This window comes from Henckelia pumila, chromosome 1 (genome assembly GCF_033568475.1).
Source record: "Henckelia pumila isolate YLH828 chromosome 1, ASM3356847v2, whole genome shotgun sequence".
NCBI classification, from domain to species: domain Eukaryota; kingdom Viridiplantae; phylum Streptophyta; class Magnoliopsida; order Lamiales; family Gesneriaceae; genus Henckelia; species Henckelia pumila.
Window position 1 is genome coordinate 6,718,587 of NC_133120.1, and position 26,642 is coordinate 6,745,228.

The 26,642-nt window shown below is 37.2% G+C and overlaps 1 protein-coding gene and 1 pseudogene across 1 annotated transcript in view; one reads left to right on the forward strand and one right to left on the reverse strand.

The window, feature by feature from the left end:
• Positions 1-596, reverse strand: part of LOC140894508 (uncharacterized) — a 48,162-nt gene extending 47,566 nt beyond the window's left edge. The window contains exon 1 of the mRNA XM_073303015.1: positions 174-596. Within this exon, the coding sequence (XP_073159116.1) occupies positions 174-596 (423 nt within the window). The remainder of the gene's footprint in view (positions 1-173) is intronic.
• A 14,564-nt stretch (positions 597-15,160) lies between these two features.
• LOC140894513 (heat stress transcription factor A-2c-like) lies at positions 15,161-16,606 on the forward strand (annotated as a pseudogene).
• The last annotated feature ends 10,036 nt before the right edge of the window (positions 16,607-26,642 follow it).

Sequence of the window (26,642 nt, forward strand, 5' to 3'; positions counted from 1 at the left end):
ATTTTCGAGTTTCCTGAATCCATTTTTGGACTCCCTTAACTCTTTTGGAGTTTTCTTAATCATGTTTTACTTAATCTAAACATGATTACATGATTAATATACTCATTAATGGCTAATTCTGGATACGGGTCACTACATGGACTTTTCTCACTTTTCTTCTTTTCTCTCATCACCTTAAGGTAATCACCAAATTTCTTTGTGATTAAGGCGATTGAATCATCTCCCAAATCATATTCCTTCACTTCCTGCTTAATCTCAGAAAAATCATTGTAATTATCATTAGATACTTGAAAACCAATAGACTTACCTTTATAGTCATCTTCTACTTCCATCTCCATCTTATATGTGCGAAGAGAACTTATTAACTTATCCAAAACCATTATAGACGTATCCTTAGATTCATCTATAGCACAAACTTTAGTGTGAAACCTTTTTGGGACAGAACGAAGTAGTTTGCACACTAGTTGTTCATTGGAGATAGGATCACCAAGAACAGATGCTTCATTGGCAAGGCTCTTCAATCTAGTATTGTATTGCATGATGGCCTCACTTTCCTCCATTCTCAATTTCTCAAACTCTGAAGTTAGAAGACGCATCCTTGTCTTCTTAATACTTGCCGAGCCTTCACAGTGAGTTTGAAGTTTCTCTCAAGCATCCCTTTCACACACACAAGTACAAATAATTAAGATTAAACATATTCATGGCAACAGAAGTAAATATAACATTAATGGCTTTTGCATTATAATTAGCCGAAGAGATTTCATCATCTGTCCATTGTGCTCTTGCTTTGGGTCCGGGTATCTCGTCGTCCCTCGTTGGTGATGAACAACCATCAAGAACACGTTGCCAAGCCTTGGAATCAATAGATTGTATGTATATGCTCATATTCAGTTTCCATGGGCCGTAATTTGTCCCATCCAAGATTGGTGGACGAATTGCAACATTGGAGTATGGAGTATCCATAACAAACCTGTAACAATAACCAAGAACTCACTTAGTAAAGTCAAGTGGTGGCTCTAATACCACGTGAAAGACAAGGTGTATGCAGTTTGTTATGTAAAAACAGACAGTGTTGTACTTGGTGTTGTAACACTAGAGACAACACAGTGCAGCGGAAGTTATAGCGTAAATAAAATACAAGTAAATAATTTTGCACGAGTATAAAAACTCGTGCGGGTGCCTTAGGGCTAAATATCACTAGAAAAATTAAGATCAGTTTTACAAAGCAATACTAGTGATTTTATGAAAAATCAATAAATCATAAATTTCTCAACACGTTGAGAAATCAAATTTGCATCCTAAATAAATCAGAGTAAAACAAAAAGATGCAACTCCCATAGCCTAAATTTGAAGATACAGAAAAGAACTTCAAACAACACTATATGTAGTAGCCCGGTTCCATTTTACAAGATTAGGTGATTTTAAACATGTTAGAAAATTACATATAATTTTAAAAGTGTCAAAACATGTTTAAGGAGTCCTTATTTGGATAAAATAAGTGGAAAATCAGATCCGAAACGTCCGAAAATGGTAGGGTAGGTCTCGTGGGTCCAAAACCAGTTCGGAAGCACCCGAAAACAGTTCGAAAGAAGCGGTTCGATCGGAGCTTCCGATCAGTTTGGAGCTTCCGATCCCTGTCCAGTGCCAAGTGTCTTCGAGGATTGAACACGTAGCTGCAGGTGGAGATCGGAGCTTCCGATCCTAGGATCGGAGCTTCCGATCGTGGCCTATAAATAGGCCATCCGAGAGCCTCATTTTTCACACCAAATCATATTCTTTCTCTCTCGATTTTAGAGCATTCTAGGAGCTTTTTGAGGTGTTTCCGGCCTTCCTAGGCTTGGTCCGGAGGTTGGCGAGGCGCTCCGAGGTTACGATGGAGTGGTGCCCAAGTTCTGGGGCAATCGTCATCAGTGGGCTGACGACGGATGCAGGTATAGCTCTGGCTCCTTATAGTAAATAGGGAGTATGCTATAGCATAGTTAAGGCTTTTAGAATAAGATAATAATGCATGAGTACTTTGCATTGTAGTGCGGATTATAGGCTTGGACATAGTGCTGGTCTAGCTTGCCTAGTTTTTGAGGTACGGAAGTATTATTCGAGATATCCAGATTGAGTATGCATGTATTATGTGTTTGAATGGATTATGTGATTGCATGTTTTATATGTCTTTATAAACAGAATGTCATGACTGTATGTTGCATACATGAGCATATTGAGCTTTTACCTTAGAGGTATCCTGTAGTAGGGCGCTCACCCTACGAGTTTGTGGATGGTTGGATACGTAAATCTTGTGTCAGGTCACCTTTATGGTTGGACACATGTACTAGTATCAGGTCACCATTATCCACTGGGTATATGAGCCACCTCCTGATGCGACGGCGCAGCGTGCTATATACCCTGGGCCCGGTCTATGAGCTTGTTTCTTGACCTGAGAGTCTTGGTACCCAGTTCACTTGCATACATGCACACATAACACCGTATACTCATACTCTCGTACTGAGCTTATCATGCTCACGTCCCGTACTTTGTTGTATCTGGACACCCTATTCCATGGGGCAGATGCAGGTAGTTCTCCCGGAGACAGGGAGGTTAGGTGGTGACCAAGGCTGGATAGCGGGGTTGACCACTAGGTTTTGCTTACCTGGTATTTGACTTACTTTAATTCCGCAGTTTCTTTGATTAAGATTATTTTATTAATTAATTGCAAGCTTAAGTTTTGATTAGTAGGTGATCACGGTGCGGGTCACTACACTATACACTAAGTGTTGTCTTCCGATGTCTTCAACACCAACGACAACACGGGGACAAGAAATAACAATGATTGCAAAATCTGTAAGAGTGGGTGCCCAGTGAGCCAACTGTGTGGCTATGGGCTTTGTTGACTCTTTGTATAAACAATCTTTTGTTTAATATTATTTACACTTTTATGGCAATGACTTTATATTACTTCATATTGTTATATTGTGATATACTATTGTTGTTTTGATAAAGACCTTGAATATACTATAGTGTATGTAAGATGTGGTAGAACATGGAGATGTCTATCATGAAATACATCTTATAGTCACTGTATATTCTAAAACCGTTCCTAGTCGATTGAGCCGTCCGATAATAAGGATAAGGATCGCTCGAGTTTGAGACTAGCATTTGCGATGCGGAGTACCACGTTTCATTGGTAGGGAACATGGAGATGTTCGAAGCATGCAAATGGATATTCATAGGATGAATAGTCGAACTACCCTATCCGGACTTTCCAAGTGGTTATCACTTATCGAGTGGATAAAGTCCGCGGTTTTGGTTGTACACCATTAGTCCTTACGACTTGAAACATCATGGAGACTCTATATGCTAGTACTGTGCTTTGACTCGTTTACCGACTCTGAGGGGGTCATCAGGTGTCGAGATTGGGTACAGTTACGACACATATAGGAGTCAATGCATTGTTGTCAAGGATTCACCACATACTTGCGAGTGTGGATATCCTATGCGATCTGAGGAGATATTAGTGTGACAAATCTCTGGCCAGAGTACTTGATGTGATTTAAGAAATGGTTTCTTAGTAGCACATGCGATGTCACTAATTTGATCTTCAAGATGTATTGCATAGTTATCGAATCTTGAGCGACTCTCGATATACCAATGGTTGTTGATTCGATCGGGATATTTGGATGAAGGGACCGTACTGTACGTTAACCAAAATCTACTGGTTCTTGTAGGCACTATCAGTGATACCTAGGGAATCATGGGGCGATGTTGCTAGGCGCTTTACCATGATTCGTTGGGCAAGTCGGAAAGTGTTGTTCCGAGTCACAAGGAGTTGTGAGCCCACGGCTAGCTGTATCCCTGAACCATTGAGGGTCACACAGTGTAATGGAGTTTTAATCCCCGTTGAGATAGTTAAATTTAAAGAGTTAAATTTAATGAACTAAGGAGTTGGACTTCTTAATTAAGAGTAAGGGAGTAGGGTTTCCTAAAATGACATAGGGATGGACATTTTTGGAAACCACTGAATTCGGATTCAGGAAAATTTATTTTGACTTTAAAACGTGCAGAAATGGTTTCTGTGCACATTGGTGAAATCATTTCATCAATCGGAGTCACGATGAATTTTATATTAATTTCTGAACGAGCGGGCTTTGCTTGTCGGGCCCCAGCTTATGACTAATGGGCCCTAAGGTGTTAGTGGCCTGCATTATAAATAAGTTATTTCAGTACAGAAATTACACACAACAGGTCATAAATTTTGAGAGCAAATTTCGAAAACCCTAGACCCTCTCAAAACCGATCGGCCGTCCTCTCCCTTTGCTCTGCCCGAGAAAATTCCGGTCTGTGATTTTGAATCGCGGTCAGGAATAACGAATCAGATTCGTGTAATCTCTTCGCAGAAAACTTCTGATAGATTTTCTAGTGCAATCTATCAGAGGGATTAAACCTCTGTTCGTGGACCTGATTGAAGGCGTTCATCGGTTCCAGGGAGAGACAACAAGAGCAGAATTGTTCTGTTGGTGTCCATTAATCTCGTTGCGAGATTTGAGGTAAAATTTATTTAATTGTTATTTAAATTTTACACACAAATAATTCAATCGTTGTATGGTTGATACCCACACCATGGAATCGTTCCATGAGAAAATTTTAAACTTCCGCTGCACCGGGTATCAATCGTAATTGGTCTGGGAACTCGCCAGTTTTTTCCAACAGTGGTATCAGAGCCAGGTTGCTCAGATCAATCGATTGAATAATCAATTGTACAAAATTTTTGAGTCTCGGTTTTTGAAACAAAATAAATATTTTAAATAAAAAAAAAAAAAAATTTTTTTCGGGGCAAAACCCGGGCAGCGCCAGGCGCTGCCCTAAGGGGGCAGCCGGGCTGCCCCCGGCCCGCGCCCCGGGTGCGGGCCAACCCGGGAGTGTCCCGGGTGGCCCGCGGGAAAAATTAATTTTTAATTTTTTATTAATTTTAATATTTAAAATTTTATTTTTGGTCCGGTCAAAAATTGTTTTTGATTGGTTCACGAGATTTCGGATCGAATTGTTCGAGTCCGTAAATTTTAAAATTGATTTTGGATAAATTTGAATTTTTGGAAAATTTTAATATTTTATCCGTAAATTGAATTTTGAAATCAATTATTTTGGTACAATTGATGATAAGATATGATCTTATGATATATTAGATAAAATATGATTTTATTTGTAAAATTGGATTTTATAGATAAAATATGATTTTATTTGATATGGAGATAAAATATGATTTTATATGTGAAATGTGATTTTATATATAAAATATGATTTTATCTTGTTTAAATTTGAATTGCCACAGCATGTTATCCAATAAATTAATTTTGAATTAAATGTTATTGGATAAGGATGATCGATTGCCATGACCAATTTTGTAGGTGTATGTTAGGAATTTACATTTTGTCTTTATTGTTGTTGGTTTTATTAATGGGCCTGGTTTATGGCCCGATATGAATGTCATATGTAATAAAAGTGGGCTTGGTTTATAGCCCGTTCCCACCCCCTAAAAATGTATCCCCTACTTGTCATTGTTATTTAATTGTAAATACATTAGATTTAGTGGGAGATCAAGATTTGAAGATGGTGGGCCCAGCAGACAATGAAGACTGAAGAAATGTAAATTGGAAGCATATGTAATAGGATTGCATTTGCATACTGCATATTACCTAGGATTGGACTAAGACCCGTGATTGGCAACCACGGGTCAATTAGAAATGGAATCGATCATCCTATATAATATGTGATATTATGATTGTATGCATGTTTAGACATAAATTGCGTGAATCCGGCAATGCATGCAATAAATTAAAAATGATGAGACAAATATTTTTATAAATAAAATCCCTCATTTTAAATATGATTTAAAATTTATATCAAGATAAATAAAGGAAATTTAAATATTGTTTAAATGTTCCTACCTTCCATCAACGGTCAATGTATGTGATGCTACCCGCGGATACGGTCCGGCTCATATTATTGGGGGGGCCCGTTCGTCGGAAAGCTGTACATTGGATCGACAAATGTTGTAAGTTGGGTGGAACTCCCATGGGATCGGCTCATATTATTGGGGGATCCACATGGCGACCGTCCATCACAACTTAATATTGATGGGTCATCTTGACATGTCACTTTAAACGGCGTCATATTATTGGGCCCTTATTGGACATGAGGTAAATACATGGGGGTTGCTTTGGAAGCAATTGGGCTCTACCTTTTGAGAATTATGGTTGGCTGATATTATTCGGGACCATAAGTTTGTCAATTGGACTCCATGTTCTCACTAAGGAAAAAGTTTCCCGTTTTCACTAGAGGGTGGTGAAATCGTTAAAATAGTGGGAGTGAGATTCATAAAATTAAATTCGCCTATTTTATGTCTTAGTAAATTGTTAAACAATCATTGATATATGTCTGTTTTCCTTTTCAGTATTTCATACAATGAATTCGCGAAATCCTTTATTCTCGATCCTCGAACAAAACAAGCTGACTGGCGCCAACTATACGGAATGGTTCCGGAAGTTGAAGATTGTCTTAACTTCGGAGAAAATGCTCTACGTGTTAGAGAAAGCACCTCCGAAGGAAGCACCAGCTGACATAAGTCCGGAGGAATTGGCCAAACTTGATGCATGGTGTGACCATGACATCAAGACCAAATGCTATATGCAAGCCTCGATGTCTGATGAACTCCAGAGGCGATTTGAGGACACGGTGAATGCTGCTGACATTCACACGCAACTCAAGGAACTTTTTGGGGCTCAGTCGAGGGCTGAAAGGTTCTCTACTGTTAAGGAGTTGATGACGTGCCGCATGCGTGAAGGGACTTCGGTCCGTGATCATGGGGTACGAGTGATTTGGCTCATACAGAAGTTAGCGACCCTTGATTTGGTGTTGGAGCATGAACTCAATGTGGACTTGCTGCTTCTATCTCTTCCTTCTTCATTTGATGGATTCGTGATAAATTTTAATATGAACAAGATAGAGGCCACCCTTGAAGAGATGGTCAATATGCTCGTTACATATGAATCCACACTTAAGAAGGATAAGCCAGCTTTCTTGGTGGGCTCCTCATCTTCTGCTAAGAAGGGGCCAAGTATGAAGGGCAAGAAACGTTCTGCCCCACCCAAGAAAGTGGAACCCGAGAAGAAGCAAAAGACAAAGGCTTCAAACGATGGAAAATCCAAGGATGTTTGCCATTACTGCAAGAAGCCGGGTCATTGGAAGCGCAACTGCAAGGAGTATCTTGAGCAGTTGGGAACTGCAAAGGGTATGTTCTATATCGAAATAAACATGTCACTTAATACAACTTCTTGGGTATTGGATACCGGATGTGTTTCTCACATTTGCAATGATTTGCAGGTGATGACAAGAAGTCGCAGGCTTAGAATGGGTGAGACCCAGCTGAGGCTCGGGAATGGTTCCAGAGTTGAAGCTACGGCCATTGGAGATGTTTGTTTGATTTTGCAGAATGGTTTTAAATTATTGTTGAGAGATGTTTTATTTGTGCCAGATTTAATTAAAAACATTATTTCTATTTCTATGCTTGATAGAGATGGTTATTCTTGTAATTTTGTGAATGGGATTTGCAGTATTTACAAGAATGAATGTTTAATTGGAAATGGACAACTTGAAAACGATCTATACAATTTAAAACTAAAAGACGTTCCAGTGAATTGTATTGACAAACCGGCAACAACAAACAAAAGGAAAATCGATAGTCAAAACCCGGCAAACCTTTGGCACGCTAGACTAGGTCATATTTCCTCAAGGAGGATGAACAAGCTAGTGGGAGAGGGCATGTTTGATATGTCTGATATTAACTCTCTACCTACTTGTGAATCCTGCCTAAAAGGGAAAATGACTAAATCTCCTTTTAAGGGGAAGCCTGAACGTAGTCAAAATCTGTTGGATTTGATCCATACAGATGTTTGTGGTCCATTTAGAGTAGGGACTCAACATGGCCACACCTACTTCATTACCTTTACTGATGATTATTCAAGGTATGGGTATTTATATTTAATGAAATATAAGTCTGAAGCATTTGAAAAGTTCAAAGAATTCAGGGCTGAAGTAGAAAACAAGCTAGGTAAAAGTATTAAAGCACTTCGATCGGATCGAGGTGGAGAATACTTGAGTACCGAGTTTTTGGACTATCTGAAAGAGAATGGGATTCTCTCTCAGTGGACTCCTCCTATGACACCACAGCTTAATGGTGTATCGGAGCGTCGTAATCGAACTTTGTTGGACATGGTTCGATCCATGATGAGCTTCACTGAGCTTCCACCTTCGTTTTGGGGCTATGCGCTTGAAACGGCGGTATTGTTGTTGAATAACGTCCACACTAAAGCAGTGGACAAAACACCATACGAGTTATGGAATGGCAAAGCTCCTAAGTATTCATACTTGAGGATTTGGGGATGTCCTGCTTACGTGAAGCGGACAGTGGGAGATAAGTTGGATAGTCGATCCAGCCTGTGTTATTTTGTGGGGTATCCGAAGAATTCAATCGGATATTATTTCTATTATCCTGCTGAAACAAAGGTGTTTGTTTCGCGGAATGCCACCTTCTTGGAGAAGGAGTTCTTATTGGATAAGAAAGGCGAGATGATGGAACTCGAAGAAGTTCGAGAAGAACCCAAAATACAAAATAACGATCCCACACCTCAGGAACCATTGCTGGACACGCCTGCACCTAGAAGATCCGAGAGGACTTCTAGACCTCCAGTTCGATATGGTCTTCTTCTTGAAGAGGGTCAAGATGAACCCGACATTGGATGTGATCCAAGAAGCTTCAAGGAAGCAATTTCTGATGCGGATTCGAATTTATGGCTTGAAGCTATGCAATCAGAATTGGATTCGATGCATACTAACCAAGTCTGGACTTTAGTGGATCCTCCCGATGGAATTGTTCCAATAGGGTGTAAATGGATCTACAAAAGAAAGCTTGGGCCTGATGGTAAGGTATTGACCTACAAGGCGCGATTGGTGGCGAAAGGTTATACTCAAAGGCAAGGAGTTGACTATGATGAAACCTTTTCACCAGTTGCTATGTTCAAGTCCATAAGAATCCTTATTGCCATAGCTGCATGGTATGACTATGAGATATGGCAAATGGATGTGAAGACTGCTTTTCTTAATGGAGACATTAAGGAAGAAATCTATATGAAGCAGCCTGAGGGGTACACATCCATAGGAAGCGAGCATAAGGTATGCAAGCTTCAGAGATCAATTTATGGTCTAAAACAAGCATCAAGAAGTTGGAACCAGAAATTTGATGAAACAATTAAAGACTTTGGTTTCATCAAGAACCCGGAGGAACCTTGCGTGTACAAGAAAGTAGTTAAGGATGCAGTGACATTCTTAGTACTTTATGTTGATGACATTCTACTCATTGGGAATGATGTAGGGATGTTGCAGTCAACAAAGATATGGTTATCAGGTAGATTTTCGATGAAGGATTTGGGTGAGGCATCCTACATTCTTGGGATACAGATCTATAGGGATAGATCTAAGAGAATGATAGGACTCACTCAATCAACCTACATCGATACCATATTGAAACGGTTTTCAATGGATGGGTCCAAGAGAGGACATCTACCCATGTGTCATGGAGTTTCTCTATCCAAGTCTATGTGTCCCAAGACTGATGCAGAGATAGAGAATATGACACATGTACCATATGCGTCAGCTATAGGTAGTATCATGTATGGGATGATATCTACCAAACCGGATGTAGCATTTGCTCTGAGTGTCACGAGCAGATATCAGTCTAATCCTGGTCAGATGCATTGGAAAGCCGTGAAGGACATTCTTAAGTACTTGCGAAGGACTAAGAATATGTTCATGGTTTATGGAGGACGAGAACTCAAACTGGAAGGCTATACCGACTCTAGCTTCCAAAGTGATGTGGATGACTCGAAGTCAACCTCTGGATTTGTGTTCATGCTCAATGGCGGTGCTGTCTCTTGGAAGAGTTCCAAGCAGGACACCACAGCGGATTCCACCACTGAGGCTGAATACATTGCAGCATCAGCTGCTGCTAAAGAGGCCGTTTGGATGAGGAATTTCGTCCAAGAGTTGGGCGTCATTCCTGAATTTGTTGGTCCAGTCCCGGTGTACTGCGACAACACGGGTGCCGTTGCTCAAGCAAAGGAACCAAGGTCTCATCAAAGATCCAAACACGTACTGAGGAAATACCACATAATCCGGGAGATTGTGGAAAGAGGAGACATCAGTGTCGAACGAGTGGCCTCTGCAGACAATATCGCTGATCCACTTACTAAGCCTTTGCCAGGACCATTGTTTGACAAACATCGCGAAGCAATGGGTCTACGTAGTATGACTAGTTGGCTATAGGGCAAGTGGGAGATTGTAAGAGTGGGTGCCCAGTGAGCCAACTGTGTGGCTATGGGCTTTGTTGACTCTTTGTATAAACAATCTTTTGTTTAATATTATTTACACTTTTATGGCAATGACTTTATATTACTTCATATTGTTATATTGTGATATACTATTGTTGTTTTGATAAAGACCTTGAATATACTATAGTGTATGTAAGATGTGGTAGAACATGGAGATGTCTATCATGAAATACATCTTATAGTCACTGTATATTCTAAAACCGTTCCTAGTCGATTGAGCCGTCCGATAATAAGGATAAGGATCGCTCGAGTTTGAGACTAGCATTTGCGATGCGGAGTACCACGTTTCATTGGTAGGGAACATGGAGATGTTCGAAGCATGCAAATGGATATTCATAGGATGAATAGTCGAACTACCCTATCCGGACTTTCCAAGTGGTTATCACTTATCGAGTGGATAAAGTCCGCGGTTTTGGTTGTACACCATTAGTCCTTACGACTTGAAACATCATGGAGACTCTATATGCTAGTACTGTGCTTTGACTCGTTTACCGACTCTGAGGGGGTCATCAGGTGTCGAGATTGGGTACAGTTACGACACATATAGGAGTCAATGCATTGTTGTCAAGGATTCACCACATACTTGCGAGTGTGGATATCCTATGCGATCTGAGGAGATATTAGTGTGACAAATCTCTGGCCAGAGTACTTGATGTGATTTAAGAAATGGTTTCTTAGTAGCACATGCGATGTCACTAATTTGATCTTCAAGATGTATTGCATAGTTATCGAATCTTGAGCGACTCTCGATATACCAATGGTTGTTGATTCGATCGGGATATTTGGATGAAGGGACCGTACTGTACGTTAACCAAAATCTACTGGTTCTTGTAGGCACTATCAGTGATACCTAGGGAATCATGGGGCGATGTTGCTAGGCGCTTTACCATGATTCGTTGGGCAAGTCGGAAAGTGTTGTTCCGAGTCACAAGGAGTTGTGAGCCCACGGCTAGCTGTATCCCTGAACCATTGAGGGTCACACAGTGTAATGGAGTTTTAATCCCCGTTGAGATAGTTAAATTTAAAGAGTTAAATTTAATGAACTAAGGAGTTGGACTTCTTAATTAAGAGTAAGGGAGTAGGGTTTCCTAAAATGACATAGGGATGGACATTTTTGGAAACCACTGAATTCGGATTCAGGAAAATTTATTTTGACTTTAAAACGTGCAGAAATGGTTTCTGTGCACATTGGTGAAATCGTTTCATCAATCGGAGTCACGATGAATTTTATATTAATTTCTGAACGAGCGGGCTTTGCTTGTCGGGCCCCAGCTTATGACTAATGGGCCCTAAGGTGTTAGTGGCCTGCATTATAAATAAGTTATTTCAGTACAGAAATTACACACAACAGGTCATAAATTTTGAGAGCAAATTTCGAAAACCCTAGACCCTCTCAAAACCGATCGGCCGTCCCCTCCCTTTGCTCTGCCCGAGAAAATTCCGGTCTGTGATTTTGAATCGCGGTCAGGAATAACGAATCAGATTCGTGTAATCTCTTCGCAGAAAACTTCTGATAGATTTTCTAGTGCAATCTATCAGAGGGATTAAACCTCTGTTCGTGGACCTGATTGAAGGCGTTCATCGGTTCCAGGGAGAGACAACAAGAGCAGAATTGTTCTGTTGGTGTCCATTAATCTCGTTGCGAGATTTGAGGTAAAATTTATTTAATTGTTATTTAAATTTTACACACAAATAATTCAATCGTTGTATGGTTGATACCCACACCATGGAATCGTTCCATGAGAAAATTTTAAACTTCCGCTGCACCGGGTATCAATCGTAATTGGTCTGGGAACTCGCCAGTTTTTTCCAACAAAATCGTCTTCAGAAACCTTCAATTCTTCAATCAGAATTCTTCGGTCGTAGCTCTGAGAATTGACGTCTGAAGCTATATTTGACTTGTGCGTTGGAAATCTTCTTTTATAGACAAGATTCCTAGAAATATTGATTTTCATAAATAGAGTCCTACAAAAATAAAGAAACACTTTTAAGTATGAATAAATCTCTATTAATCATATCAAATCATATCTCGATAATATCATATAAGAATATATCTAAGATTTTTCTTATCAAGATATATTTGATCATGGTATATATATTTGATATAATTTTTGAATTGCACACACAATATTTACCAAATTTAATTACTTGTTTAGAAAACAAAATTAAATAATATGCAATATTTACAAGGCCGAAAATTTCAAGGAATAAAAATTACTTTCAAAATTATCTCATAATTCCCGCTTTTGTGAATTAAATATAATCTCAAACAAATTCCCACTTGTTTGAATTTCTTTTAACAATTCTCATTTGCCTGAATTTTTCAAACGAAAGTCTGCATATTTCTTTAGAAACTTGTCATTACCACCACCATTCGGAGTCATATTAACAACATTCGATTTATTTTTTAAAAAGAATGCAAAAGATTTCGAAATATGCTAAAAATAACATTATTGAACAGTATTCAAATAAAATTTAAAAATATATATATATATATAGAATTTTTATATCGACGTAGATAAGAATTATTTAAATTTTAATTTCATAATTCTCAAGATTATGTTATTATATTTAATATTTACACTTTTATATTGAAAAAAATATAAAACATAACATAACATATGATTTGTTAACCACGGCATCCTTGACCAATGATGTAGTGCCAGGGCATGCATCGTAGAAAGGTGCCGCGTGTCTATAATATTGGTTGGCGATAAATATTTTATTTTGGAGATTAATTTAGTGTTACTAAAAATGCTTTCAGGAAACAATAATAAATAATAAAGGGACACTTTTACTATGGAAACATGACAAAACGACAAAAATTTACTTATCAAAATGAAAATATCTAAGTACACCAGCTTGTTTCTTTAAAATTAATACTCCATCTAAAAAAAATTCATATGAAAAATTATCGTATAAACTAATATGCTGAATAATATTATGGGAAAATTAGCATTTTGGTCATGTATGTTGGCTTCTTTTTTATTTTGGTCATGTATGTTGGCTTGTTTTGGAATAGAACATGTAACTCGATTTTTTTTTGGATTTAATCCTATATGTTGGCTTATTTTGGTTTTGGTCCTGTAAGTTGATTTGTTTTTTGATTTTCGTCCTGTATGTTATCATGTTTTGAAATTTAGAAGTTGATCTCTAATTATTTTTGTAATAAATATTTTTTATTCTTTCATATTTTATCTACTTATTGGTTTGAGATAATTACAACTAACTAATAAAAAAAAATTACGCTTAAACTTTTTTTAATCTAAATAATTTAATAAAATCTAAAACTTGTTAATTTAATGTATTAAATGTAACATACTTTTGTTCTTTTAAAAAGTAACAAACAAACATTCATTTATATCGTTCTCAACTGTAACTTTGATTTTTTTATTTATTTGGCACTAAATGTTCGCCCACTTAGCACCTATTAATGATCATATAAATAAGTTTCAACCTAAATTAACAAAATTAGCTAAAAAACTAAAAATATATTTAAAACATACTTTCGTTCTTTTAAAAAGTAACACTCTAATATATTTTTTTATCGTTCTCAACTATGGTTGACTTTTTTTGTTCCGTTTTTCTCGAAAGCAGAGCTTTTTAGGTATGTTTCACTTTTATCACGCTTAAGCGTGTTTTTTAGAACACTGCAAATAAGAAAAATTTTGTTGTTCCCTCCAGTTTCGGCGACGGAGGAAAAATACAAAAAAAAAACCAAGTTATTGTACCTTTTAGAACATAATTATTATTTTTAAAAATAATTAGAGGGTCAACATCTAAATTTTAAACCTAATTTATTTAATTATAAAATCATAAAAAATTATTTATTATAAAAGTTTAAGCGGTGAAGTTGGAAAGTCAACATCTAAATTTTAAATTTAATTTATTATTTTAAAATAAAAAATATATGTGCTTATTCTAACTTAACCAAGTTTAATTTGGTCAAAACCGTATCTTTTCCATGACCAAAATGAAAAAAACAAGTCAATTAATAGGATCAAATCCAAAAAAAATCCAAATTCATGTTCTTTTTTTCAAAACATAACTTTGTATAGGACCAAAATCAAAAAGTAACCAAAACCAAAACAATCAACATGTAGGACTAAATCCAAAATAAAAACAAAGTTATAGGATCTTTTCCAAAACAAGTCAATATACAGGACCAAAAATCAAAATGAAACCAACATAAAAAACTAAAATGCTAATTTTCCCTAATTTTATTTATGCTTCATTTTTTGTACTATATGAACTCGCTTATCGATAAAACAAATATACGCACTTCTCAGAACAAAAAATTACGATCACAAAATATCAATTACATCATTTATATTTACATCATAATTACTTCATCAATTAATCAAGTTTAAATCTATTTAAAAGCTAAGTATTCAACAATTGCCTTAAAATAATGAATAAAATATAAAATAATGCATATTGCCAATAAAGAATTCAACACACATTGTTCTATTTAAATCTTCTTTCCATCTTCTCCAAAACCTAGCTGGCCCCATTCATTTCCTCAGCTTAAATCTGTGTCTTTTTTGAATGAATCCCCTCAATCTTCTTGTTCAATTTTGATTAATTCCTGATAATCTTCTGTCAAAACCCTCTTGTATCCTCAAGATTTGAACAAAGAGAAAAAAAAAAAAAAAAAAAAAAACCAAGAAAAGAAGGAATATATATAACTGATGTCGTTACATCGGAAAAATCCCTAAAAAAATAATATCATGAATTTCTCTATAAAGGATGAATATGTTGGATCAAGTTCATTCATATGCTGGGACAACGAGGACCTGATTCCCCAGCCAATATTGAGGACGGGTCCTCCGCCATTTCTCAGCAAAACTTATGATTTTGTCGATGATCCGCGTACGAATGAAATCGTTTCGTGGAGTCGAGGTAACAATAGTTTCATTGTTTGGGATCCTCAAACCTTTGCAATGTGAAAAATCTTCACTCTTTTTCGCAATTTATTTCGTAATGTATTTTGTTTCTTTTTGGAAAAATATATCTCAGTAACTTTAATTCAGTGTGATTTCGATCCAAATCTAGGTATAAAAGGTTTGGTGTATATGTCTATGGGATACTTTATGTTTGCTTATGATATTCTTGATACATTAGTACTTGTAATCAGTGTTCTAAAAAGCTTAATCAAATATCGCCTAATCACACTTTGGATTTTTGAAGATTTCTAGGCTTTTTGGATTAGCTCTCCCAATTAAACACTACTAATTAAGTGTTTTCATGATCAAATTCTGCAGTTTATAATGATTTTTGAAGATTTCTAGGCTTTTTGGATTGTGAGATACAGACTATGAATATATGTAATGTTCCAGGGCTTTAGGAAGGTCGATCCAGATAAGTGGGAGTTCGCGAATGAAGGGTTTTTAAGAGGACAAAGGCATCTTCTTAAAAACATTGTAAGAAGAAAGACTCAGTACTTACATTCAAGTACTTCTCAAACGGCGATTAATCAAAGTCTAGGCTCGTGTGTGGAGCTTGGAAGTTTTGGATTAGACGCAGAAATCGATCGTTTGAGGCGCGACAAACAAGTTCTAGCAACGGAATTAGTGAAACTTAGGTAGCAGCAACAAACCACTTTATCGTGCCTTAGAGCAATGGAACAAAGGCTAAAAGTTACAGAAATGAAGCAAAAGCAAGCTATGAGTTTCTGGGAAAATGCTATACAAAGCCCCACTTTCTTGCAAGAAATACTGCGGCGAAAAGACGAGAAGAAAGAACTTGATGAGGCATTAAACAACAAAAGGAGAAGAAGAATATTAGAGCATGTCTCAAAAAATGTTGGTCTTGAAGAAGTAGTTTTCCAAGAGGGGGGAAGTACCAATTTGTCCACAATTGGGATTGGGTTTCCAGATTTAGGCCAAGGAAGTATGGAATATGCATACCAAAACGATGTTAGAATTGGGCAGTATGGTGAAATTCCAAGATTTGGTGATTTGGAGCTTGAGAAATTGCCTTTGTGCATGCAAAAACCTCAAATGATTATGGAGGAAAAATCTTTGGAAAAGAGGGATTGTAAGTCAATTGATGAAGGGTTTTGGGAAGAACTGATAAATGAGGATGTTGATGAAATTGGGACACTTGACAATGAGGAGGGTGTGCATGATTTGGCTGAGCAATTGGGATTCTTGGGTTCAAACCTAAGAAAATAATAATAATAATAATAATAATAATAATAATAATAATAATAAAAAAAAACTTAGGTTTATGATTTTTTTGGCTCACTTGCATCTCCTATTCGGTAATATTTGATAGTGCATTTATTTTCAACTATGGGTTTTTATTGGATCAATCATATGGACATATCTTTTTACTTTAATTTGTCGGTTTTTTAATTAAGTTTCAAATTAGGATGGTTCAATTTTGGAAAATTATTTCATTCACCCATTAATTATTCATTCAATTCTTTACTACATCATTTTTACCGACTTGCTCCATTTTGTTATAGGAAATTTGTCAAATTATCTTTAATTTGTCATTGATTCAATATATTGATGTCAGGTCCTTTTTATATTCGACGTTGTTATGGTACGGTTTTTTTTTGTGGGAACAATGCTTTGAGTCGTTTTGTACTCTTTTATTTTATTTTCACTTTAAAACGTGTATCATAGATTCCAAAAAAATAATTGTATATATTTTTTTCCGAAAGAATTAAGATTGAGTTAAGATTATGGACTGAGAATCAAACTCCATCTCAAAAGCTATCTCGGACCATATATATCCAGTCGATACAGAACATCCATCTAACACACCCACAAATGAAATAACGGTGTCTAGCTCAACTCCAATATTAGCTCAAAAATAAGAATGATATACAACTCCAAAAACTTAATAGATCTACTTATGTGTGATATCTAACAAATATTATCAATATTTTCTTCTTCACTGGGAGTGTGGACCATACCCTTTTCTCCCAGTCACTTTTTAAATTCAAACTTTAATTAAATTTAATATATACCACTATATTACATTAATTGTCGTATATATATGATCTTTTTTGCAGATGTTTGGAGATAATACAGTACTTTCCATATGTTAGGAGATGTTTTTGCATATGTTTGGAGATATATAAGTTTTAGGGAAAATAAGTTTTTTGGTTTTGTAACTTTATTTCCTTTGGGTTTTGGTTCATTAACTTTTTCGATGTAAGTTTTGTTACATTAACTTTGCATTTTCAGTGTTTTTTGGTCCAACTGTATACATGTAAGCTTCTTATTGGTCCACATCATCATTTTGGACCAATCAAAAGTTGACACGTATGCAGTTGGACCAAAAAATTAAACATTGTAAGTGCAAAGTTAGTGTACCAAAACTGATATCGGAAAAATTAATGGACTAAAATCAAAACATGAACAAGTTAATGGACCAAAAAACTTTTTTTCCCTAAGTTTTACGTTTTATAATTGTTAGCACCGCCAAACCAAATCACGCCTGATAAGCACGAATCTTATAGCTTATTTGGCACTTTATTTTGTCGTATTCGTGCATGTTAGGAATTTTATTCCGAGTTTTGCGCGTAAATCGTCATATTTTCTATGTTTGTAGGTTTGACTAACAATTGAGAAGAACTGAATATTGAAAAAAAAGTCAAACAATTCAATGCCATGTTGGAACTTGGACGGATGGCACGGAGAAATCATAAGAGGTCAAGAAGATTGAATAGAATTTATTGCACGGACCCTGTGCATGTTTTGGAAGAGGGTCCGTGCACCTTCGAAGCAATGGAGTTTTGAGGAAAAATAATACACGGACCCCGTGCACCATCTGGGAACGGGTCCGTGTACCATCGGCTTTTGAGAAGTTATTCACAGAGAAATGCACGGACCCCATGAACCTTCTGGAATAGGGTCCGTGTGACATCGTAAAAAGTTTGGGCTGGAATTTTTAATACATGGACCTAGGCACGGACCATGTCCGGGGTCCGTGTACACTGCAAATATGAAGAAAAAAAATAATTCGTGCAGAATTTGGGATTTTTGGAATTCTTATTATTTTGGGCAATATTTGACATTATTTTGGACGAAAATAAAGGAGGTATAAAAGGGAATAAAGCCCTACTTGGAGAGCACTTTTGGGACTTCTGATTTTTTACTGATAGACTTTGGAGAGATTTTCGGGATTTGACGGCTGAGAGCTTGAAAGAGAAGAAACGCGCAACGCAAGCAAGATTCGGCACTATTGCTGAGAATTTTCTTTTCTTCTTTTTCTGTTTTATTTTATTATGAATTCAAACATGAAACTTTTGTTTGATTTTATTATTATGGAGTAGTCGTCTTTTGATCGGAGCCACAATAGGGCCAGACTATTGATTTTTGTTTATGGGACGGATTGATTGAATTTTGATTTATGAAATATTTATTGATTAATGTTTGTGCATAATTCTTGCATTTAATCTGGCCAATTAATTGCATGTATATCGTTCGATCTGGACTTGAAAAAGAAAAGATTGAAATTAGCTTCAAAAATATTGATCAACACATGGTTAAACCGACTAGAAATAGTATTCAATTTCAGTGTGCGATTTTAGGCGAAAGCTGAAATTCCATAACTCGTGAATGCGTTTTTGTTTAATTAAATTCAATTAGAAATACATGAACTATTAAATGAAAATAAGGTTATTAATTCTAGAAATAGATTAATAATTATTCTAGGGAATTTCGTCGTGAATATGAATGAGTTTTGTTTTATTAAATCCAATACGTGGCAATTATCGATGTCTGGTACCGTTGTGTGTTTCTGGTCATTTTCCTAAAATTTGAATCAGTCTTAAAGCTTTTCTGTTAATTTAATTTAATTTAAACTTCTGCTTTAGAATAATTTAGTTCATTTTCATTATTTTAATAATTTATAAAAATCCTTTATTTTAATTAGCCTAGATTAATCTGAATAGTCTATATCTTAGTATTTAAACATTAGTCTCTGTGGGATCGACTTTGAAACATCCTAAAACTCCTACTGAATTTTTTTTTAACAAAACTCTCTGATAATAAAATAATGAATATAAATATATATATATATATATATATATATATATATATATATATATATATGCCCATACATATATATATCATACTTAAAAATAACTTTACTTAATTTAAAATACATAAACACAATAAATACAACACATTCAATTAAATACTTAAAATTAATTACTAAATAATCATTTATAAATATTCCATAATAAAATCCCTAAATAATATTTCTTTCACAAAAATTCAGGAAAACTTAGAAAATAAATACTTAAATCTAAAATTCATGCAGATACTGAAAATCAATAATAATAAAACATATGCGGAAATAAATGTTCTAGTCTCAACATAAAATTCATCTTAGAGCAATGGTCACGGGTTCTAGCCGCCTGGATACTCATACGCCCTCGCCGCCAGTCGGAAACACATTATCCTTATCGACATTTTGCTCACCTGCACCATTTAAATCTAGTGAGCCTAGAGGCTCAGCACGTTCTATCCTTACATAACAAAATGAAACCACACACAAGCACACATCATATAAAATACATGAATAATAATTATACGTGCATGATCTTAAAATTATATGCATATAAACATGAAATAAAATAATTGTACTGCTAAATCATCATGTTATAACATAATTCATCATACTTTATAATTTTCGTAAAAATAACATATCATGATTTCTTAGTTCTCATCAGGTCGTATCCATGTCGGTGACATCATACTGAGCGATTGATCAATCTATAAACCAACGTACGTGGCGGTGGGGTTTTCACCTCTGTGCTGCCACTTCACCAGCCCTCTCAGCTGGATCCATAAGCTCATCACAACATAAACATTATTAGGAAGGTCACCGGGCCCAGGTATCCCGGCCTCCAACCACATCACTTTCCACCTTCACTTCAACTTCCATAAAAAATATATTTTTTTAACATGCATTTAAACTTATCATAAAAATTCTTACATAATGCATAAACTTAAAAATTCTCATTATTTCTTTATTTCATGAAAATTTTCCCGTAAATATATATCTAATTTATTTTCTTAAAAATCATACTTATATATCTAATAAAAATGCATGCATGAGTTAAATATATATTTACGGACTTTTATTTTTCCAAGGACTTGCTCGAGCTGCCGACCGCTATACTTAAACTCAAAACAACCCAAACCATACCAATTAGAACCCAAAAACCGTCCATACAGCTTCTGTTATTTCCTGTGCAAAATTTTCAAACCTTATATGCTAAAACCCAAGAATCCAATCGGTCCTAGCCTTAGCCCAATGAAACCAGTCCTCAACCAAGACCTTAGGACCCTAACCGACCCTTCATGGACCAGCCTGCACCCATGCACGCCGCCCATGCAGGAACCACAAGAACCCATGCACAAAAATCCCAAAACTCACGTTCCAAGGCCCATAGAACCCGTGATCTGCCTTAGCCCTCAAACCAGCCCTCATCTAACCATCTAAGACCCTTAATCAGACACCCCCCCCCCCAAGGACTTGAACCCATCTCTAGTTCAAACCCATGCTAGTTCTTTCTCATGGACGATCCTAGAATCCTCAAGAAACCCAAAACTCAACTGTGTGTTCCTCTCCTCCCTCTCGCATGCACTCTCACACACAGCCCCTTTTCCCCTTTCTTCCGCCCAGCTCCGGCCACAGCAGGCCAAAACTCCGACACCTGGACCACCCCAAGGTCCAGGCGCAACTTTAGGACCAGGCTTGGCTCAAGCCAAGACCCTGCCTGAACCAACCGAAGCCCCTAACCCATAATCAAGTCGCTACGGGAAATCTGCCGATCCGAGAAAGGGACACGTCCCAGCTTGGGTTCCAGCCTTCTCCATGAACGAACCACCCCATTAAACAGACTCTAAGGACCCTAGTTAGGACCTCGAACCCTGGTGCAGCAGGCCCGAACAAATCATGGCCATAAACATGCAGAAACCAAGACATATGCATAAATACGTGAAAAACAAGGATGAACTATGAAGAATGTCATTCAAATCCAAAACACATGCAATAATCTCATCATTCATCTTAAAAATAGTTTAATATAATCTAAATGGTGTTCAAGAATGGAAATCAAATGTGCCTCGACGATTGCTTGATCCAAAAATTGATAATAACACGTATCGGCGCACCGGGACGATCGAGACGTCGAATCTCCAAACTTTTCTTCAAACTTACGTGAAAGTGTGTGGTGAGTGAGAATGGAGGCTGAAGGTTTCTGTTGGAGGCGGCTTAGGGGTGAATTTACGTAGGGTAATGGGTAGGAGGATTAGGATAGAAGATCTTAGGATAATATTTTGGATATTCTAGGTTAAATATTTAAATAAATACTCTAAACATATAGAATTTTAAAATTCTTAAATACAATATAAATCTGATTTTTAAACCTTAAATCCCGAAATTATAATTAATGGGATTTTTAAAGATTAATAAAAGTCATTAAAATGACTTATTTTGGGTAAAAACGGACCTATAAATATACGTATATATAAATACCATAATTTTCATCAAATTATACCTTAAAATAATATTTTAAGGCTCCTAAAAATCTCATAAAATATTTTGGGTGAAAACAAACATCTCGTCCGTCCACGGTCTCGCCTACGCGATCATAAAATAAATTTTCTCAAATAAATTCATAATCATATCATACCGATTTAAATGTCGAAACAATATTTAAAACATGTCAAAAAATCACATAATTCACATAATAATTCATAAAAACAATTTAACACATTTTCACATTATTTTAAAATTATTAAATCTCCTAGTTATGCATGCGAATTTACGTGACGAATTTCTGGGCGTTACAATTCTCTCCCCCTTAAATGGAATTTCGTCCTCGAAATTGAAACAAACTCTAGGCAAGAACAAGTTTCCTCGTGTAGTTCTGAATCGAGCAATCTAAATGCGACAAATTTAATGCGTTAAATAAAATTACCCATGATGCGCAAAGTATCCGGTACTGCTTCCTCCGCCTGCATCACATAGACTTGTCCGGCAACATTCTTCTTGGGACAGTGCAGCATAATGTGTCCCGGTTACTTGCAATGGTAGAACATGCCTGATCCCTTCATGCACGGTCCTGGATGGGGCTTCTGGCATTTCTGGCAGAGAGGTAGTGCTTCTGCACGAGGAACGATAGCTCCCTGCTGTCTCGGTGGATTTGGGCCCTTCAACGGCCCAATGGACTGCTTCTTTGCATCCTGCTGCGGATACGACTCGTGGTACGATGGTGGGAACTGCCTTTTCCTTTGCTGCTCCCTCAAGATCTCCTTCCTACCATCCTCGGATCGTAGTGCCCTACTCACCGCTGCCTCATAAGTGGTGACGTCCATCATTCGTACATCATGCTTGATGTCCGCCCTAAGCCCATCGACGAACTGTCTCATCTTCTCCTCGGAACTATCAGCAATCAGGGGCACAAAATGACACCCCCTCTCGAACTGCTTGATATACTCAACCACCGTCTTGTCCCCCTGCCGGAGACTCATGAACTCCCGAATCATTCGGCTGCGCACATCCTCAGTAAAATATTTGGCGAAGAACATCCGCTTGAACTCCTCCCATGTCAAAGTCTGTGGGTTCACACCTCGAACTGCGCCCTCCCACCAAAGGGCTGCATCGTCTTTCATCATGTACACCGCGCACTTTACTTTATCTGCATCAGTGAGTCCCATATAAGCAAATATGGTCTCCAAGGAAAGGATCCACCCCTCAGCCACGAGTGGATCAGTGGAACCAGAAAACTCCTTCGGTCCTTTCTTCTGAAACCATTCCGCAACGTCCTCGTCGTGTGTAAGTCGGGGTCGTGCTGCATGTTGCTCCAACAGTGCGGTGATCCCTGTCATCATATTAGCACTGGCCTGCTCCAGTGCTGTGAGCGAATTTTGCTGAGGAGGAGTTGGAGGATTACCGCGTCGGTTCATCTGTCTAGGAGGCATACTGCACCACTACATATTTCCCCACGTAAATCGCAATGCATAACTAATATTTTTTACTTTAAGACTGTCGTAACTTTAAATTCTCATTTTCATAAATCATTAAAAATATAACTCATGTGTCCCATGCATAAATCATAATTTAAAACACTTAAAACTTACAGACTGGCAGTGCAGCTTCTGAGCTCCGAGAAGCAGACTAGTTACCCTCCAAGGACCATGGCTCTGATACCAAATGAAACATCCTAAAACTCCTACTGAATTTTTTTTTTTTAACAAAACTCTCTGATAATAAAATAATGAATATAAGTATGATATATATATGTATGGGCATATATATATATATTTATATTCATTATTTTATTATCAGAGAGTTTTGTTAAAAAAAAAAATTCAGTAGGAGTTTTAGGATGTTTCAGACTTGGACTCTGTCCAACTATATTATAACTTGACCTAGTTCACTTGCTAGAATTTTTTCCAACCGAAATCGTCGGTCAAGTTTTTGGCGCCGTTGCCGGGGACTATTTGTTTACTATTAGGATTGATTATTTATTTGAGACTAGGTTTTTTTTTTTACTTTGTTTAATTTTTATTTAAGTGGTTGATTTGTGCACTTTAATTTTTTCAGGAGTATATCTCATGTTATATGAGCCGTGCTCGAGATTCTGAAGACCTCATACCACTTGATCTAGAGATTAAAAGCACTCTTCGTCGTATACATAGAGATCGAAGGCAGCATAACTTGGCTCTAAATTTTGAATCTGAAGAGGGGCTTGAAGATATGGCTGAAGAAGAGAATAACCGCACTCTGATGGATCTTCATAGACCATTGGTTGGAGGATACGGATCCAGCATTGTTCGTCCTGCAGTTCAAGCGAACACTTTTGAACTTAAACCAGCCATCATCCAGATGATACAGATGCAAGTCATATTTGGAGGGGAGCCTTCTGAGGATCCGAACGCTCATCTAGAGCAATTCTTGTCAATATGTGACACCTTCAAATTTAATGGAGTGACTTTTGATGCTGTTCAGCTGAGGTTATTTCCGTTTTTACTACAAGGAGAAGCGATTGAGTGGCTTCGAGATTTGCGAGAGGGATCGATTACTACCTGGGATGGTCTGGTTGAAGTGTTCATGCACAAGTATTTCCCACCAACCAAAGTTACACAGTTGCGGAATGAAATCATGTCTTTCAGGCAAAAGGATGGGGAATCTTTGAATGCCGCATGGACAAGATTTAAAAAGATGCTGAGAGTATGTACGGTGCATGGGTTATCAGTGGGCCAACAAGTAGAAACTTTCTACTTGGAGTTGATTCATCTGTTCGTTCTATGCTTGATGCAGCTATCAATGGCAGCCTCTATAGAAAGACTCCTACAGCAGCACTTGAAATCATATCAAATATGGCTGAAAGCAATGTTGGTTGGCAAGACAGCAGGAGAGAAAGGAAAGTTGGATTCCTTGAGATGGATGCTCTAACAGCGATTACAGCAAAACTCGATGGACTAAACCATCAAGTGTCCCAACTACAAGCTAATAAATCGGCACCAGTAAAACAAGTGAATCAAGTTCAAGGAAGCACTGAGGCAGTTGGAGGACCATCAAGTGGCATTCCATTCATGCCAGATGCATTTTTTGATGGGATGCCAGTTTTTGAAGGAGATTCGGTGAATTATGTGGGGAACCAAGGGCGACAACAGTTTAATCCGTACAGTTTCTCATACAATCCGGGTTGGAGAAGTCACCCAAATTTTGGGTGGAAACAGGCTGAAAATTCTGTCGAGCCTCAATGTTTTAATCTACCTCAGCAGCTTGCACAGCAAAGTCCTCCGCAGCAAACAGTTAGACCTCCACAAGGTGCTGGACCTTCTATGCCGCCGTGTTTCAACACATCTGAGAACAAGTCAAATCTTGAAGATATGCTTGAAAAATACATAGCTGGAAACGAGATGAGATGGCAGAACCATGATACCATGATGCAAAGGGTGGAAACTCAGTTGGGACAATTGGCGAACCAGTTATCTTCCCGGGCTCCAGGCTCACTACCTAGTGACACAGTGAAGAATCCTAAGGAAGTGAATGCCATCTTTGTGCAACAAGCTATGACAGTCAAGACAGAGGAGAAAGAATTCAAGGTAGAGCATACACTAGAACAAGTCATTCTCTCTCCACGCAAAGGTAAGAAAGGTAAGGAAGATGACTTAAATTCTAATGTTGATATTTCTAGTCTTCCTTTTCCCCAAAGAGCTAGACAATTAAATTTTGATCATCAATTTAAAAAATTTCTTTAAATTTTCAAGAAACTCCATGTTAACATCCCTTTTGCAGATGCCCTAGCTCAAATACCAAGTTATGCTAAGTTCTTGAAAGAAATTCTAGCAAATAAGAGGAAGCTGACCAATTTGGGTACCGTGAATTTGAATGAGGAATGTTTGGCAGTACTTCTAAACAAGCTCCCACCAAAACTTCAAGATCCAGGGAGTTTTTCTATACCTTGTGCTATCGGTAGTATGTCATTTGATAAGGCTTTATGTGATCTAGGTGCTAGTATCAATTTAATGCCATATTCACTTGCAAAAAAATTGGGTATAGGAGTAATGGAACCTACCACTATGTCCATCAAGCTTGCTGATAGATCAATTAAATATCCTAAGGGAATAGTAGAGAATGTTTTGCTTAAAGTTGATGAATTTATCTTTCCTGTGGACTTTGTGGTACTTGATATGGATGATGATCGTGAAACTCCTTTGATATTAGGACATCCATTCTTGGCAACCAGTAGAGCATTAATTGATGTTCAGAAGGGGGAATTAATACTTCGGTTGAATGAGAAGCAAGTGGTGTTTAATATGTTTAAAAGTGATTCCTTTTATCCTAAAGTCAATGATTTTTGTCTGAATGTTGATGCTCGTGGTACATGTGTAGGTAGCAATGTTGAGGTACGAAATGAAGTGAAATTGTCCTCTTTGAAGACAAAAGAATTAACTGCAATCTCGCAAACTCTAAAATTTTCTGTCGAAGAGCCTCCTGGACTTGAATATAAATCTTTGCCCTCTTATTTGAAATATGTGACGTTGGAAGATTCAAGTATACCTGTAATTGTGTCATCTAATTTGGCAGGTAGGGAAGAATCAAAGCTTGCTAGGCTCTTACACGATTATATTCGCACAATGGGGTGGAGCATCGATGATATAAAAGGACTTGGACCCATAGTGATGGTGGATGACAGCATAGGCAGAAATCGTGGTGACGAAG